General features: G+C 53.1%; 1 protein-coding gene across 3 annotated transcripts in view; it reads right to left on the bottom strand.

Annotated features, from left to right (window-relative positions):
* The window catches only part of LOC104562020 (ankyrin repeat and fibronectin type-III domain-containing protein 1), a 235,380-nt gene that overhangs the window by 197,277 nt on the left and 22,026 nt on the right, over positions 1–16,077 (bottom strand). For all 3 annotated transcript variants that reach the window (XM_061993029.1, XM_061993028.1, XM_061993030.1), the window contains exon 3: positions 6,196–6,325. In XM_061993029.1, the coding sequence (XP_061849013.1) occupies positions 6,196–6,212 (17 nt within the window). In that variant the 5' untranslated portion in view covers positions 6,213–6,325. The remainder of the gene's footprint in view (positions 1–6,195; positions 6,326–16,077) is intronic.

Genomic DNA, 16,077 nt, shown 5'->3' on the forward strand with positions numbered 1-16,077 from the left:
CTCTGTGGTGTCAGTCCTGTGCTCTGCCATGGGGTTAGGCTCAATTCCATAGCCACAGCAGCCTGCCATGTGTGTAGTAAGCCACACACAACTGTGCCTGAAATCAGAACAGTTTCTACAACAGTCATGCAATACCAATGTCACAGGCCAGCATGCAGCAGCAGGGCCCTGCTTTATTCAGGAGAGGAGTAGTTGAGGTGCTGAGGGCCATGGGTTAGTGCTGGGCTTGGCAGAGTGAGGGGAGGGCTGAGACTCCAGCAGCTTCAAGAGCTTTAACAACCCAAATGATTCTATGATTCATGGCCCATCCTTCACCCATCTTTCCCCTACTCCAGATCTTCCAGCATCCCATTGCAGGGTGAAGCTGAGCCATGCTCTCCCAACCCTTCCTCACATCCTTTAAACCGCTCTCTGCTCAGGAGCCAGTGTAGAAGCTCCTGCAGGGCCCAGCTGAAGGTGGACTTAGAGGAGGAAAGAAAAGCTGAACCTCTGAGCTGCTCTGCTCAAGGCAAGGATGCCCACAGACTTCCAAAGTCTAATGGTGACAGAAGTTGGGGAAACTGCAATACCTGTCCACTGCCTGAGAAGATGACACAGGCAGACTCCATGGCATTGCACTTGAGCTGGACCTTTGGGGAGCAGGGCGATGGCAGCAGCTTTACCAGCATCCTCCAGTTTCCTCACCCAGCACCTGCAAAGCTCCTAAAGGGCTGCTCCAGGCAGAGCACACTTTAACCTCCCACTTCTGCCTGCTACAAGCCTCAGCAGTAGTTTGGGCAAAGAAATAGCTCCTCCAAAGCCATGGTGCCAGCCCATCGTGCTGTGCTCTGCCTGCACACCCTGTGCCAACAGCGATGTTGGGGCTGAGCTCCAACTGCCAGCTCAGGGCAGCACCAACCCCACCCCTGCCCACTCTGCCCATGGTGCTTGTGAGATAAACAGGTCAGCTTTGAACACCTATGGCTTTTGGCACCTCCTTTCAATCTAGGAGTGAGTGCACCAACAGATCCCAGGGCTCAGCTGGCGAGCAGCTACTTGCAGGTTACTAATAAAATCATCTACTGTTTAGTGCAATGATCCTGCCAAAACACAGGCAAAAAAACACCCCCCAAGCATTACAGTCACTATCAGCAAGCCTGCCAGCTCACAAGGGGTCAGGGCAACAAAAGGTTCAGGTATTGCCTTTTAAAGAGTGGGTTTTCAGGATCTTGTCAGTGGCCCAAGCTGCCCCTGGCACAGCTGTGCCTGGCAGATACAAAAGTGTCCAGGATAAATGCAGCCTTCTGCAGACAACACACAGCAGTCAAATCATACAACCCTTATGGTTGGAAAACATCTTGGTGATCACCAACTCCTCACCTCACCCAGCCCAGCCCATCACTAAACTAAACCATATCCCTCACTACTTCATCTATGCATCTTCTGGATATCTCCAGGGATAGAGACTCCCCCAGCTCCCTGGGCAGCCTGGCACAGGGGCTCACACCCCTCTCATGGAAACAGTTGTGCCTCAGCTCCAAGCTCAGCCTCCCCTGGGGCAGCTGCAGCCCATTGCCTCTTGTCCTGTCATTGCTGCCTGGGGAGCAGAGCCCGACCCCCAGCTCCCTGCAGCCTCCTGGCAGGGAGTGTCAGAGAGTGCTGCTGGCTGCCCTCAGCCTCCTCTTCTCCAGGCTCAACACCCCCAGCTCCTCATCATAAAACCTGTTCTCTAGACCCTTCAAATCCCCCTGTGCCACCACTCTCCCAGGCCAGCAAGGCTGGGAGTTGCATCCCCACCTTCCCATGGCATGTGAGGAAACCCACAGCGATGCAGCTTGGAAAAGCACCAACTGCACTGCCACAGCCCTGCTGCTGCTGACAGCTTCTAGACAGTGCTTCCTCCATAGGGAAACACCATAGGGAAAGCAGAGCAGCATGGAAAGGAAAGAAACTGCCAACCTGCCCTTACTTTGCTGTTGAACAGGGAATTGGCTTTCAGCAGTACATCAAGAGCCTATGAAGATCACAGAAATCTCTTCCTTCATACACTCTCTAGGGCAGAGAGCTATTTGCAACCTGAAAAATAGTTGCTGTCACTGCACATCTGAAGAATTACCACAAGCACAACAGCATGGCTTTAAAGGAACAATCACAGAATCACAGAATCCCAAGGGCTGGAAGGGAGCTGCAAAGCTCAGCCAGTGCAACCCCCCTGCCAGAGCAGCAGCACCCAGAGCAGGGCACACAGGGACTAATCCAGATGGGTTGGGATGTCTCCAGAGAAGGAGCCTCCACAGCCCATCTGGGCAGCCCCTGCCAGTGCTCCCTCACCTCAACAGGGAACAAGTTTTATCTTGTGTTTCCTTGGAACCTCTTCTGTTCCAGCTGCAGAGCCCCAGCTCCCTCAGCCTTTCATCACAAGGCAGATGCTCCACTCCAGCATCTCAGTGGCCCTGCCCTGAACTCTCTCCAGCAGCTCCCTGTCCTTCTGCAACTGAGGGGCCCAGAACTGGACACAATATTCCAGATGTGGCCTCACCAGGGCAGAGTAGAGGGGGAACAGAACCTCTCTGACCTACTGCCCACAGCCCTTCTAATCCATCCCATGACACCCTTGGCCACAAGGGCTCATTGCTGGCTCATGCCCATCCTGCTGTCCACCAGCACCCCCAGGTCCCTCTCCCCTGTAACTACTCTCTAACAGCTCATTCCCCACCCTGTACTGGTCCATGGGGTTGTTCTTTCCCAGATGCAAGACTCTACACTTGCCCTTGTTGAATTTGCTCAGCAATCCAGCCTGTCCAGGTCTGGTTGAATGGCAGCACAGCCTTCTGATGTCAGCCATTCCCCCTAGTTGAGCATCATCAGCAAACTTAGTGACAGTGCCCTGTGTTCCCTCAGCAAGCACTACCCAAACTGCAGACTGCTGCATGGTCTCTCCAGAGGGGCCCTGGGCAGCCCAGTGAGTGGGATGCAGGCACAGCTGCAGGAGGGCCAGCAGCATCCCACCCACATCCCCCCCAGTCTCAGTACTATCACCACATCATGGCAGAGCTACTGCTGACAGCCCTTCTCTGGGCACTCTGTACAAGCCCTGGCTGAGGCAAGGGATGCCCACCCTGAGTGGGAGGCTGAGCAATGGTGCAGCCAACAACAGGGTCTCAGGGACATCAGTCACAGAGACTTCCAGAGTAGAGGAACAGCAGCACAAGCTGGAAACGTGTCACTGGAGACCATGAGGCCAGAATTTGATTTCCTGCTTAAATACAGTGAAAATGAGCAAAGGAGCAGAGCAGCACACAGAGATGCTTTGTGATGTGCCTGTCTATACACACCTGTGAGATGTGCCCAGTGCAGGGTGAGGGCTGTGGCAGGGCACCCTGGGCAAAGGCCAGTCCCCAGCCAGGCATCCCAGGCCAGCAGGTCCCAGCTTGCCTGCACAGTTGGGAGCAGACACCACCCTCACTGAACAATCAATCCTCCAGAAATTAGCTGTCTTTATGCCAGCTCAGCAAGTGGAGGGAGGAATTTCTAGGTCAGAACTACAAGGAAGGCTGGGGAGAAAAAAAGAAGATGAAAGAAAAATGAGCCTTAGGGCTCTTTCTCCTGTTCCTTTCCAGGGGATGAGCACCCTGCTCTGCCTCATCCAGCACCTCCAAAGCAAGAGCGGTGCCGCACTGCCCTCTCGTGTCCCTCGTCCTGGCAGGCTCTCACACACCCATCCCACACCCTGCAGGGCCCATGGTGCACCAGCCCCCTCCTCTCCTCCCACCCCCATCTGGGGGCTGCATGAGGGAGCAGAGATGGGGTCAGCACTTGCAGGTTTGCACGTCTCAGTGACAAGGTTCAGCCAGAAATTCCAAGGGAGAGGGGGCAGAGGACTCGAGTGACAGCTGCCAGACCCCTCTCAGCCATCCTCATGCAGCTGGGATGTGTTTCCTTCCTGCACAGAGGCACTAGATTCCAGGGAAGAGCTTGGGGTGGAGGGACTCCATAGAATCTGGTTTTGCTCACACATTAGGAGAACCCTGAACACTGTAACTACCACTCTGGGCAACAGGTCCAGCCCAATGAGGCATTGACAAGCAGACCCAAAGAGGAAGGGTGGCAGGAACCAGGCAAGGGACACAGCCCATGCTGCACCCACCTCCTACTCCACTGCTTTCTGCAACCTCTTCTTGCACCAGTAATAAACACCATGGCCTCTGCAGAGAGCCTGCTCAGCAACTCCCTGTAACATCACCCCAGCTCAGCTCTTCCTTCAGCTCAGCCTGCTGGGTGCCTTGCAGTCTGTCCCTGAACTCAGACAACAGACTGTAGTTACCACATCCACCACCAAGCTGCTGCCCCAGCTCCAGCACCACTAGTTTGTCCCTTTGATACCCACTGGACAAAGAGCCCAGAGAGGGGCAGGGAGTTAAGGAGGAGAGGCACAGAGGGTCAAGTCCCTCTGCCTGATGGGCTACACATTCCCCCAAGGGGTTCCATCCCATCATCCAATGGCAAGAGCACCAAAGCCTTGGTGGAGAGTGGATATCCTCACACCCACAGGGCAGAAGTGCACACAGCAAAGCCTGAGGTTAGTGCATCTCCATCCAAGCAGCAGGACATGGCCTTTGGATGAATCCTCCTCTCCTCTCTGTGAAGGTGGACAGCCAGGACACAGTTCCCTGTGGGAGCAAGGGGGCTGCAGGGATTGACAGGCAGAGGCACTGGGCTCAGCACAGCAGCTCTGTGTGAAGGCACTGCCTGGCTTGTGGGGGTGCTGGGGATCCAGAGCAGCCCCTGGCAGTGGCAAGGTGAAGGGGGAGGGGGCATGGCAAGCACTCAGCCCTCAAGAGAGGTGGGGGTGGCCACAAACAATCCCAGCATTGAGAGGCTGCTCATCCCAGCCCATCTGCGGCTCCCTGAGCCTGTGGCAGACAAAGACAACGTTAGCCCATGGCAGGCCCTGCCAAGGAGGGGGAGACAAACAGCCTTTGTATCTGCAAAGTTAGCTTTGGGGAAAAAGACAAGATAGCTCAACAACTGGAGTCTCTGCTTGGGCTGCTTTTCACTTGGAGGCTTCTAATCCCCACACAGATGACAGCAGAAGTCTCCAAAGCTCCCTTGCTCCTGTTGGGGATGAGCTGGGGATCCCACCACAGGTCCTCCTCATGCAAGGACCTTCAGGACACACTGCTCCATGAATGCATACTCATAGCAACAGGAAGGCTGAGCCTTCCCAGCCTAAATCTGATAAATCTCAGACCAGCAGATAGCTGGAGGCTCAAAAGTGTTCCTCCCCAGGGGTAAACCAAGCAGGGTCTGGCTCATCCTGTCCCTTCCCAGCACTAGATCCTCACCAGCAATGATTGCCACGTGGAGAAAAACAAACCCCTAACAACAACAGTTTTTCTCCCATCTCCTCCCTTCCCCAGCATGGGGCAGAGAGCAGCCCTCCTGCCTTCAGCCAGCCAGCAGCCTCACTCATGCCTGCAGCACAGCCCAACACACACACTCATGTGATTGCTCTCAAGTGATCTCAGCACATATCTCACAAGTGGGACACACTTGGTGGCTACTGACAGCTTCTGGCAGCCAGGACAGCCCAGCCCATGCTTCCTAAGGGAACCTCCCTAAATCCTCACAGCAGCTTCATGGGAAAAGCAAGACTGAATAGAAAAGGGATCAGAAAGATTTCTTTGCCTTACAGAGCACTCCCCCTGGAAAGCTGACATCATGGGCTGAGGTTAAACAGACACATTGAACTACTGCTGCAGTGTAACTGTCTGGTTTCCCAGGAGTACCAGGTTTTCACTACTGGTATGAACTGTCATTGGCACTTTCCTCAGTCACAGCTAATTCATGTCACATCACTCCAATTAAGAAGTGAAACACTTGCCCAGCACTCCCCACAGCTCCCACCAGCACACCCCAATGCTGTACCCACTTGTCAGGCTGTATGAAAACAGTGAAACACGGGGTGAAGCTGCAAATCCTTGGTGCTGAGGCTGCAAATCCTCGGTGCTGGCATGGACTGCTCATGGGTGCAGCAAGGCATGGCCTCCTGCAGGCAGAGGGTTGCTTTGCAAGGTGAAAATGGAACAAAGCTATGATGAGTACTTATACTGGAGGGTTAGGCATCAGCTCAGCTTCCCCAGACACCTGCACATTTCATCCCTTAACAGCCATGAGTGAGTGAAAGAGAGGGAGCATGGCACAGCCCCAACTCACCCTTTGACAAGGTCCATCCCGCCCCTCGCCTCAGGATCCACAGCAGCTCCTGCCAGGCTCCCAACAACCAAGAGATGCTGTGCCGTGATGCAGACCTCCACGCTCCACCATTGCTAGTCACCCTGTGCCACTGGAAGGGAGAAAGACATGGAGACCCTGCCCATTAGTGAGATGGATGGAGCCCAGCACATCATCAGCACGTAACCGAGAGGTGGGCTCTGCCCTGAGCCCTGCAGGGGAACGTGACCATGTGCACAGTTGTGCTTCCCCACCCAAATGGGGCCAAGATCTGCAGAGACATCAGGTCCAGCACAGTCCCACCCTCTGGCTTTAACTCATCCCATCCCTCAGGCCTATGCAATGACCTTGGTTTAAGGGATCTCAGCAGCAATGAGCCTGGGCACAGTGATGGAGAAGGTGGCTCAGGGGAGACCTTCTCACTCTCTACAGCTACCTGAAAGGAAGCTGCAGCGAGGTGGGGATGGGTCTGTTCTCTAGTAACAAGCAATAGAACAAGAGGAAATGGCCTCAAGTTGCAGCAGGGGAGGTTCAGGCTGGGTCTGAGGAGGAGTTTCTTTGGTGCCAGGGCTGTCAGGCATTGGAACAGCTGCCCAGGGAGGGGATGGAGGCACCATCCATGGAGGGGTTTCAGAGCTGGGTGGGTGTTGCACTGAGGGCAATGGGCTGGTGGGTGGTGGGGCTGGGACAGAGGCTGCACCCCATGGGCTTAAAGGGCTCTTCCAGCTGAAACCATTGTGTGATTCTATAAGAGCAAACTTCCTTTGTTTGATACCTCTGACATTAAACCAGGATGTGCTGTCCTCTTTCTAGGTGATTATCAGTCACTGGATTACACTAGCTAATGAATTACATTCATTTCTTACCCAGCAGTAAAAATTAGATATGTGAGCAAGAACTAAGGGCTTTTACTCTCATATATCCTTCCTCCCCTCTATTTGGCACTGGCAGCCAAAAGATACCAGTGCTTCCTCCTGACATCAGCAAAGATGCATGGCTTGGCAAGAACACCCAGTGCATTTGCTCACTGCCATGCTGATGCTCATTTGTCACCTCTGGATGTATCCTCACTAGCCTGCAACCTGGTGTGGTAAGAGACATGAGGTGCACCATTCAGAAGCCAAGGCAGAAGCGTGAACTACTGGAGAAGAAGAAACTGTGCAGCAGGAGCAGGGAACTGGTGGGGCTCAGACATCACATACACAGGCTCGTCTGGCTCTGGGCTTGCCTGCCACTATTGACAACGAGGGAAGGAAAGGGAGAAGGAGTAAAGGGGATAAGACCACCAGCAGTTACTGTTGTTGGGTGAAGCCTCTGCTGTCTCAGAGGAACAGCTGAGGCATCAGGACCCACACATTAGCCTTAGGGGACAAAAAGCCTGCTCCTGCAGCACAGCCCTCAGCCTCTCTCTTGGCATGACACAGGCTACAAGCCCAGTGCCCACCAGGCCTATGAGGATGCTCATGGCTCACAGCCATATCATAGAATGGTAGGGATTGAGAGGGACCTTTAGAGATCACCCAGTCCAATCCCCCTGCCCAAGCAGGTCCCACTTAGATCAGGTCACACAGGAACGTGCCCAGGCGGGTTTGGAAACCTCTGGAGAAGGAGCCTCCACACCCTCCCTGGGCAGCCTGGGCCAGGGCTCCCTCACTCAAACAGTTCCTCCTTGTGTTTAAATGGAACATTTTGTGTTGCAGCTTCTTTCCATCACCCTTTGTCCTGTCACTGGATACAACAGAAAAAAGTGCTGCCCCAACCTCCTGACACCCACCATTTAGATATCTGTAAACATAAATGAGACCCCCCTGCAGTCTCCTCCTGTCCTGACTAAAAACCAGGGAGGACAGGGAAATGCAAAAAGCTATACAAGAGAGAAAGCTTCAGCATAAACCTTCCCTCCATTAGGGATAGAAGAAACAGCTCGAAATGAGTGCTCTTCTGCCATATCACCACATTTCTCCATTTTCATCTCAGAGCACCTTTGCTTTTAGCCTCCAAACCCCGATGTGAATATCACTAAGCTGCCTGCTGCTGATAGACAGAGAAAACTGTCTCACTGTCTTCAGCATCACTGAAATTCAGACAAATATCTGCCTGGATCCAGCCTCCACCGTGTAACTCTGCTTCAGCATTTATATTCAAGGCGAATTTGTTGGAGGAAAGCACACAGCAAAGAACATTACTTGCAGAGCATTATTTTGCTTCGCTAGAGCTGGACACTGATAGAGAAGAAATGTTTGAACTGCATCCTTGGTCACACCTGCTCATCAGGAAACCTCCCTGGACTGCACCTCTGAATTGGTGTTAATGTGCATGACCAAGTGAGCTGCTGCTTTCCCTTAACTCATCCCAGCTGCAGCTGCTAAAGCAGCAGAAAGCATCTGGCCACAAATTCTTTCCTCTCAGAAAAGGTTGCAAAAAATCAAGGAGGATTGTCAGGTGGAAGCCTGGAAACACCAGCTCCAGCTAGAAATACTTTTCTCCTTGTAAACTGGAGAATGCAACCTCAGCCAAGGCATTAAAAGCTTTAATCACTGTGTCTGACAGGGAGAAAGATGCCAGGGAAAAATTATGACACAGCTAACAGGGTTTGCCCTTAAGCACAGGACAAAGCTTCCAGTTCATTACTCAATGTTAAGAATCACTTGGACAAATTAGGTATTGGAGAGTCAAGGGGGCAGAGCAGCTCTTTGATTTGCCTTAGAATGACCTACAAAAGACAATGTCACACATGCCCCTCCTGGTCATCCTCACACACAGCAGTGCTGTCATTAAGATCCAGATTGTAGGACAGGGTTAGGCATTTGGTTACACAACTGTTTCCCCACACACACACCTTTCTAAATGAACACCTCTCAGCTTCAGGGATGTTCTTCCCTGGCTTGCTTGGGAAGCTAAGGCAAGCTGGGGCATCTTTGGGCTTGTGAGCTACAATTTTTGACAAGGGAGAAAGTCTAGAAGAAGACTCCTGCATACTGGAGTCAGGCAGGTTGCAATGAGAATCTAAAAGGGAAAATGTAGGCAGAAAGAGTGCAGCCAGTGGGATGAGACTGCTCCTGCACCTCCCAATGCCATTAGGCTATCCTTATCAGAACCAAAGAGAAGGCTGTTCATCACCTCCCTCTCAGCCAGAGGGAAGTTTGCTGTAGGCAGTGGACAACACTAAAGGGAACTAAGAACCCCACAATAATTCCTTGCCTTGCCAGGCTCCTCCAGACAGCACTTCATCCAGCCACCAGCTCACCAGAGGGTTTCCCATCACATCACCACCTCTACCCCACGCACCCGTTACAGCAGACGCCCAGGACCTGAGCTGTTACAGCCCCATTTCATCTCCTCACCTCAGCCAACAAATGAGGAACACAAGGCAAAGAAGAGTAGATGCAGCTGAAGATGTTGCTTCAACAACGGCACACAAAAAAACCCAACTTAACCTGGTGTTTCAGGAGTGAAGATCACAGTGTGGCTGAGAGTGGCAAGGAGCTCTGCAGCCCACTCAGTGCAGTGCTCTGCTCGAGGCAGGACAGCTACTGCAGGCTGCCCAGGATGACATCTACCTGAGTCTTGATTATCTCCAAGGCTGGAGACTCCACCACCCCTTTGGGCAGCCTAGTCCAGTGTTCAAACAGCCTCACAGGAAAGGTACATTTTTGGTGTTTAATTGCAATTCCTTGTGCTTCAGTTTGTGCCTGTGACCTCTGTCCTGTCACAGGTACCCCAAGAATGGCTCAGCTGAGAGCAAAACCCTCCTTTTACTGCCACAGACAGGCTACCACATCTCAGTGCAAGGAGCTGGCACCACATCAGGCTTCTGTAGGTGCTCAATGCTTCAAAACCCACATGTGGCTGTGGTCAGGGAACTGCAGTGCCCATTGCCTGGGAAGAGCATCCTGGCCCTCCTCCCCAGTCCATGCAACACCAAGTCTTACCACAGTAATGCATCTCCTCCACTGCCACAGCCATGACATTGAAATACTCACTCAACTGAAAGAAAATGCTCTTTTGTCCTTCTCAGCTAGACTCAAAAGGAGCTCATGGTGGGATGCTGCTTCTCGCTGTGCTAAGTGTTTTTCAGCACCTCCAGCTGTGGGTTTGCTCTCAGGAATTCATTCAGCCCAGTGGGCAGCTGCCAAGAGATAACCCTCCTCTTCCTCCCCAGGGCTGCATCCATGGAGCTATGAGCCCTCACACTGACTGCCCAAGACTTAACAGGCTTTACAGAGAGGGTGCTTGAGCACAAACCTTGGGAAAGGCTCCCTTTCACTGGGAGTACATTGCCACTGCAGGAGGAAGCAAACAGCAGTGAAACTCCAGTTCAACAAAACCTGGGTTACCCTTTCCACTTTCCCAATGCTGCTATATGACCTGGGGAATCATTTGATCAGATGAGGTAAAACACTTGGGACATGCACAGAACCAAAAGGATGCTCATTGCAGGTTTGGTCCTGTGCTCTTCCAGCAGCTGCCTCCCACATTTAGTCCATACACCAGGCCATTAGCACTGATGGGCAGAGATGCAAACCCACCCCAAAGCCCACATGGGATCCCTTACAGAAACATTCACTTAGTTCTCAAAAGAGAGTTCAGCTCATCCAGTGTTGTTATATTTTCAGCCAAATCTTGTGCAATAATTGCAGAGTGAGGATCATTGGGCTGGCAACTGGTGATTTTTACATTAATGATTTGGACTTGTTCACATGAAATGGTCCCAGCCAAGAAGAGTACAGAAATAAACAGCTCCAGGAGTATTCTTCAAAGGAAGGGAAAGAAAACCCTTTTATACAGACCATTGAGGAATCCTTGGCAGCTTGGGGTGGTTTTGTTTGTCTGCTCTTGCTTTTGATTCACAGTGAAAGAGTTTTATGCCCTTAACTATTGAATTTGCCATGAAATCAGCACCTTAATGAGGAGGAAGCAAGAGTCAGGCATTCACTGCTCAGGCATTTGCACACTGACTTGCAAACTGGAGGAGGAAGAAACATCCATGCCAGCCTCTGCAGCCAGTCTGCCCCAGAGCAGCTGGCAGGCGTTGGCACAGGGCAGGACTTCCCATGCCCAACAGCATGCTGGCCAAGCTCTCCCCACTGCCCTCCAGCTGCCCCTTTGCTGATGCAAGCACGTGGATGCCATGTAAGAAGGCAAAGCCTTTGTGTGCTGTTTTGTGCACAAACACGAGTTCCCTCTGTCCACTTCCTAGCCATGGCTGGCAACAACCCAGGTCCCCAGCCCCACAGCAGGACACGACCCTTTCACTCACCTGGCTGCAAGGGACAACTACCCCTTGTTACAGCATCTGGCACTGCAGACCTGCCAGCAGCCTGGGAGCTACTGCAGATCAGGTTCCTCTGACACAGAAACAGAAGAGACATCACAAACATGGAGAAAAACTACAGCCCTCGAGGAAAAGAAGCACCATAACTCAAGAGGCCTGAACAAGGCACCTGAGAAGCCAAGTGTGCCAGGGCAGAGCATGGCTCACCGATGAAGCGTGTGGTCTGATGGGCTCTCTGCCCAGCAAGCCCAAAGCTGGGTTCAACCACATCCTCATGCAGCAGGAGAAGAATCACAGCACCTTAAGGGTTGGAAGGGACCCCAAGAGACCATCCAGTGCAACCCCCCTGCCAGAGCAGGACCACCTAGAGTAGGTCACACAGGACCTCATCCAGGTGAGGTTTGACTGTCTTGGTGTTCAGTTTGGTCTCTTCTTGGTGCAAAGGGGCATCTCAGTGGCAGACAGGGATTTCTCACCAGAGTAGGCACGAGTGAGCCATGCAGAAATGCCCATTGCCCCAGCACGCTGTGGCAGAGCCCTGCTGCTCACCAGGGACACCCCAACACCCCCCAGGGCACGCAGCAAAGGAGCAAAACAAACAGGGCTACGGACGCATTGTGCGCTGCGGACCGTGAGCCACCGAGCCAGGCTGCAGGAGGCACACACTCCATCCAAGGAAGGACAACCCGCTGAAGAGACCCACGAGCCACCTCAGCCCCTCTTTGTCATCACCACAGCAGTGATGATTTCCCCCTCCATCCAAGAGAACAGAAAACCAGGGCTGTGTCCCTCCCATCCAAGGCAAACAGCCGCTAAGAGAAGCAGCTTGGTGCAGCTGTGCTCCCTCAGCACACAGAGCCCGGCTCCCTGCAAGACTCCAGCATGTCAGCAAGCAAATCCTCTTTGCCTATGGGCAAGGGAACTGTAGAGGAAGGGATGGGGGTGGGGGAGAAGGGAAAAAAAGCATCAAGAAAGTCTTTGTCTACAAACATCCCAGGCGGGTGCACGTGCAGCGGGCGCTTCCTGAGCAGGGCGGAGGGGGAGCCTGAACTTCAGAGACACCATTTCCTCCTGCAGCTCGATCCGCTCCCTTATTGTCTTCTAAAAATAAGAGCAACACGCTGAAGAAGAGCCCTTTGTTTGCATTTCTGCTGTGTCAGAGAGATTTCTCTGATAGGGATAAGTTGTGGGACGTCTTCCCGAACTTCTGGGAGTTTCTCCGGAGAGCAGAGCAAGTCGTGGAGCAGCGAGTGGTGGCCCAGGGACCTGCAGACAAGGAGGGCTGCTTGCTCTTCCCTCCATCCCACAGCCACTGATGCTGCCAGGGCTGAGGAGCACCTGTCCTGGCTCCCATGTCCTCCCCCCTCTGCTGCAGTGTCACAGAGATGGTGCCCAAAGCACCATCTAAGCCACATTGCTCCCCTCAACAAAGCACAAGGAAACCTGGGACAGTGGCCTTTTTGACACAGAATATTCTTTTTATATGCATATGTGTGTATCTCTCACTGTTTTTTCCTTCTAAATCATGTTTCCTCACCAGCCCAGTGCTGGGCAGCATTAGCTGGCTGATGAAGCCAGGCTGGAGCCCCAAACGGCCCCACACAGCCAACATCACTGATTAAAAGCAAGCACAAACTTCCTCACCAGGCAGCTCCCACAATCTGCACATCTTACTGCTTCACCAGTTGTTTGTTCAGGCTCTTCCTTTACCATAGAGCTGCTGTACAAAACCACGGGGTGATGAGACACAGACACAATTATCAGGGTGTTTCTGACCTGCACTAGGTGTAAATTCAACATTAGAGCCCAAAGCTTCAGGTATCCTCCCTGATTGTCTAAGCAAAACCCTTTCAGGGACCAGCCTTGCTATGGAGAGTGAGGATCTTCCCCTACACTCTTATTCACATGGTTTTCCTACTCTGACAGTTCAAAAAAAGCAGATTGTAAGATTAAAATAACCAGAGACATTTGTTTTCCCAGTTTGAGCTCTAACCTGCTTCCTGAGGAAAGCACCAAGGCACATCTCAGCAGGCTGCTAAGGACACCTCACCCCCGAGGAAAGGGCACCACAAGGAGCAGCAGCTGGGGAGCCAGGAGTTATCCATCCCAAAGGCTGCCAATGTCCCTCATGGCCAAGAAGGCCAGTGGCATCCTGGGGTGGGTTAGAAGGGTTGTGGGCAGTAGTCAGAGAGGTTCTGCTCCCCCTCTGCTCTGCCCTGCTGAGCCCACATCTGGGATCTTGTGTCCAGCTCTGGGCCCCTCAGTTGCAGAAGGACAGGGAGCTGCTGGAGAGAGCTCAGTGCAGGGCCACAGAGATGCTGGAGTGGAGCATCTGCCTTGTGATGAAAGGCTGAGGGAGCTGGGGCTCTGCAGCTTGGAGGAGCCTGAGGGGTGAGCTCAGTCCTGTTACAGATCCATCAAGGTGGGTGTGAGGAGGCTGGAGCCAGGCTGTGCTCAGGAATGGACAATGACAGGACAAGGGGCAACAAGCTGCAACAGAAGAGGTTCCAAAGCAACACAAGGACAAAGTTGTTCCCTGTTGAGGTGAGGGAGCACTGGCAGGGGCTGCCCAGATGGGCTGTGGAGGCTCCTTCTCTGCAGACATTCCAACCCAGCTGGGTGAGTCCCTGTGTGCCCTGCTCTGGGTGCTCTGGCAGGGGGGGTTGCACTGGATGATGTTTTGAAGTCTCTTCCAGCCCTTGAGATCCTGTGAGTCAGGAGTTATCCATCCCAAAAGCAAAGGGCAGCTCAGAGGGTCAGGAGGGAACACGGTGGAGACACAGCTGCCAGCCTGCTGCAGTAACCAAGAGCTCCCCCAGCTACAGGCTCCACTGCACATAGGACAGACCCCTGCTCCTCACCTTGTGTAGGGAAGAAGTCACTAGCAGACAATGAGTTTGTCAAAGCCTCAGATCCAATGGGGGTGTGGAAAGAAAAGGACTTGTCATTGCAAACATCCTCCCCAGGGCCTGATTATCCCCAGAGTAACGAAGCGCAGTAACCAGCACTGGACAAGTAACTCAACACAGCCCTGTGCAATAAACCAGCCTATGAACTCACACAGACTCTGCTGATAACATGTCATTAACTCCCAAACTGTTCACTTCCTGGCTACCACATTACACACAATGTGTTTCCTTGGAGTTTTTTTACCCCCAGAGCAACAGCAGTGACCTGAGGCTGGATGTAGTCCTCAGAGCAAATGGTCTATTGCACCATGCTCCTGCAGCTAGCACAGCTGGGGAAACAGGAGGCTCCCCTCTTGAAACACAGCTCATCCTCCCCAAAAGTCCAGCAGGACTCTACAACTGCAGATCACAGAATCTCAAGGGCTGGAAGGGAGCTGCAAAGCTCAGCCAGTGCAACCCCCCTGCCAGAGCAGCAGCACCTAGAGCAGGGCACACAGGGACTCATCCAGCTGGGTTGGGATGTCTCCAGAGAAGGAGCCTCCACAGCCCCTCTGGGCAGCCCCTGCCAGTGCTCCCTCACCTCAGCAGGGAACAACTTTGTCCTGTTTACAAGTACTGGAACATGAAAGATTTGTCATTAAACCCATGCACATGTGTCAGGCAGTGACTTTGGGGGCTCCACAGGGAGTGAGGCACTGCCACCCCCAGCCAAGGCTATCACCATCCTCCACAGCTCTCCCTGCCCCAGGCTCTCTATTACCATCTTCATCACCCAGGCAGGACTCAGCAGCATGCAATGCCCCCTCAGTCCCTTTCAGCATTTTCCTACCCTAACAGCTGGGTCTAACACAAGATGGCTCATTTTCCTCTGCCATCCAACCACTCTCTCTTTCAGCAGCTCTCAGAGGCTGCACATCAGTTCTGGTGACCTGTCATCATTTCACACTGCATAAAGAAAACCACAATCAAATCCATGAAGAAGCAATTCTATTCATACCAAAAATAAGAGAGAAAGTAGCTTTGCTGTTCGTTTGTTCTACAAGCCAAAAACCCAAGCCATATCAATACAATTTGTGGGCAAGAGAGACAGTACATTGTTTGACTAAGGAGCATCCAGCATCCTCCCCAGGAGCAGAGACAGCTCCAAGATCCACCCAGGGCTCTGTATAGAGGGTTAAATGGAAATATAGAGGTTAAATGGAAAGCTGTCCAGCATAAAAAGACCTGGGAGTGTTGGTCAACTGCTGGATGAACAGGAGCCAGCAGCATGTCCAGGTGGGCAAGAAGGCCAAAGGCATCCTGGCTTGGATCAGCACTGGAGTGGCAGCACCGTGCTGAGTCCTGGGGAGGCTGCAGCTCCAGGGCTGTGTCAGTGCTGGGCCCCTCACCCACTGCCACAGGGACACTGAGGGGTTGCAATGTGGCCAGAGCCGGGCACTGAGCTGGGAAAGGGGCTGGAGCACAAGGGTGCTGGGGAGGGGCTGAGGGAATGGGGGTGTTGAGGCTGGAGAAGAGGAGGCTGAGGGCAGCCAGCAGCACTCTCTGACACTCCCTGCCAGGAGGCTGCAGGGAGCTGGGGGTCGGGCTCTGCTCCCCAGGCAGCAATGACAGGACCAGAGGCAATGGGCTGCAGCTGCCCCAGGGGAGGCTGAGCTTGGAGCTGAGGCACAACTGTTTCCC

Source organism: Colius striatus, chromosome 3 (genome assembly GCF_028858725.1).
Source record: "Colius striatus isolate bColStr4 chromosome 3, bColStr4.1.hap1, whole genome shotgun sequence".
Classification (NCBI taxonomy): domain Eukaryota; kingdom Metazoa; phylum Chordata; class Aves; order Coliiformes; family Coliidae; genus Colius; species Colius striatus.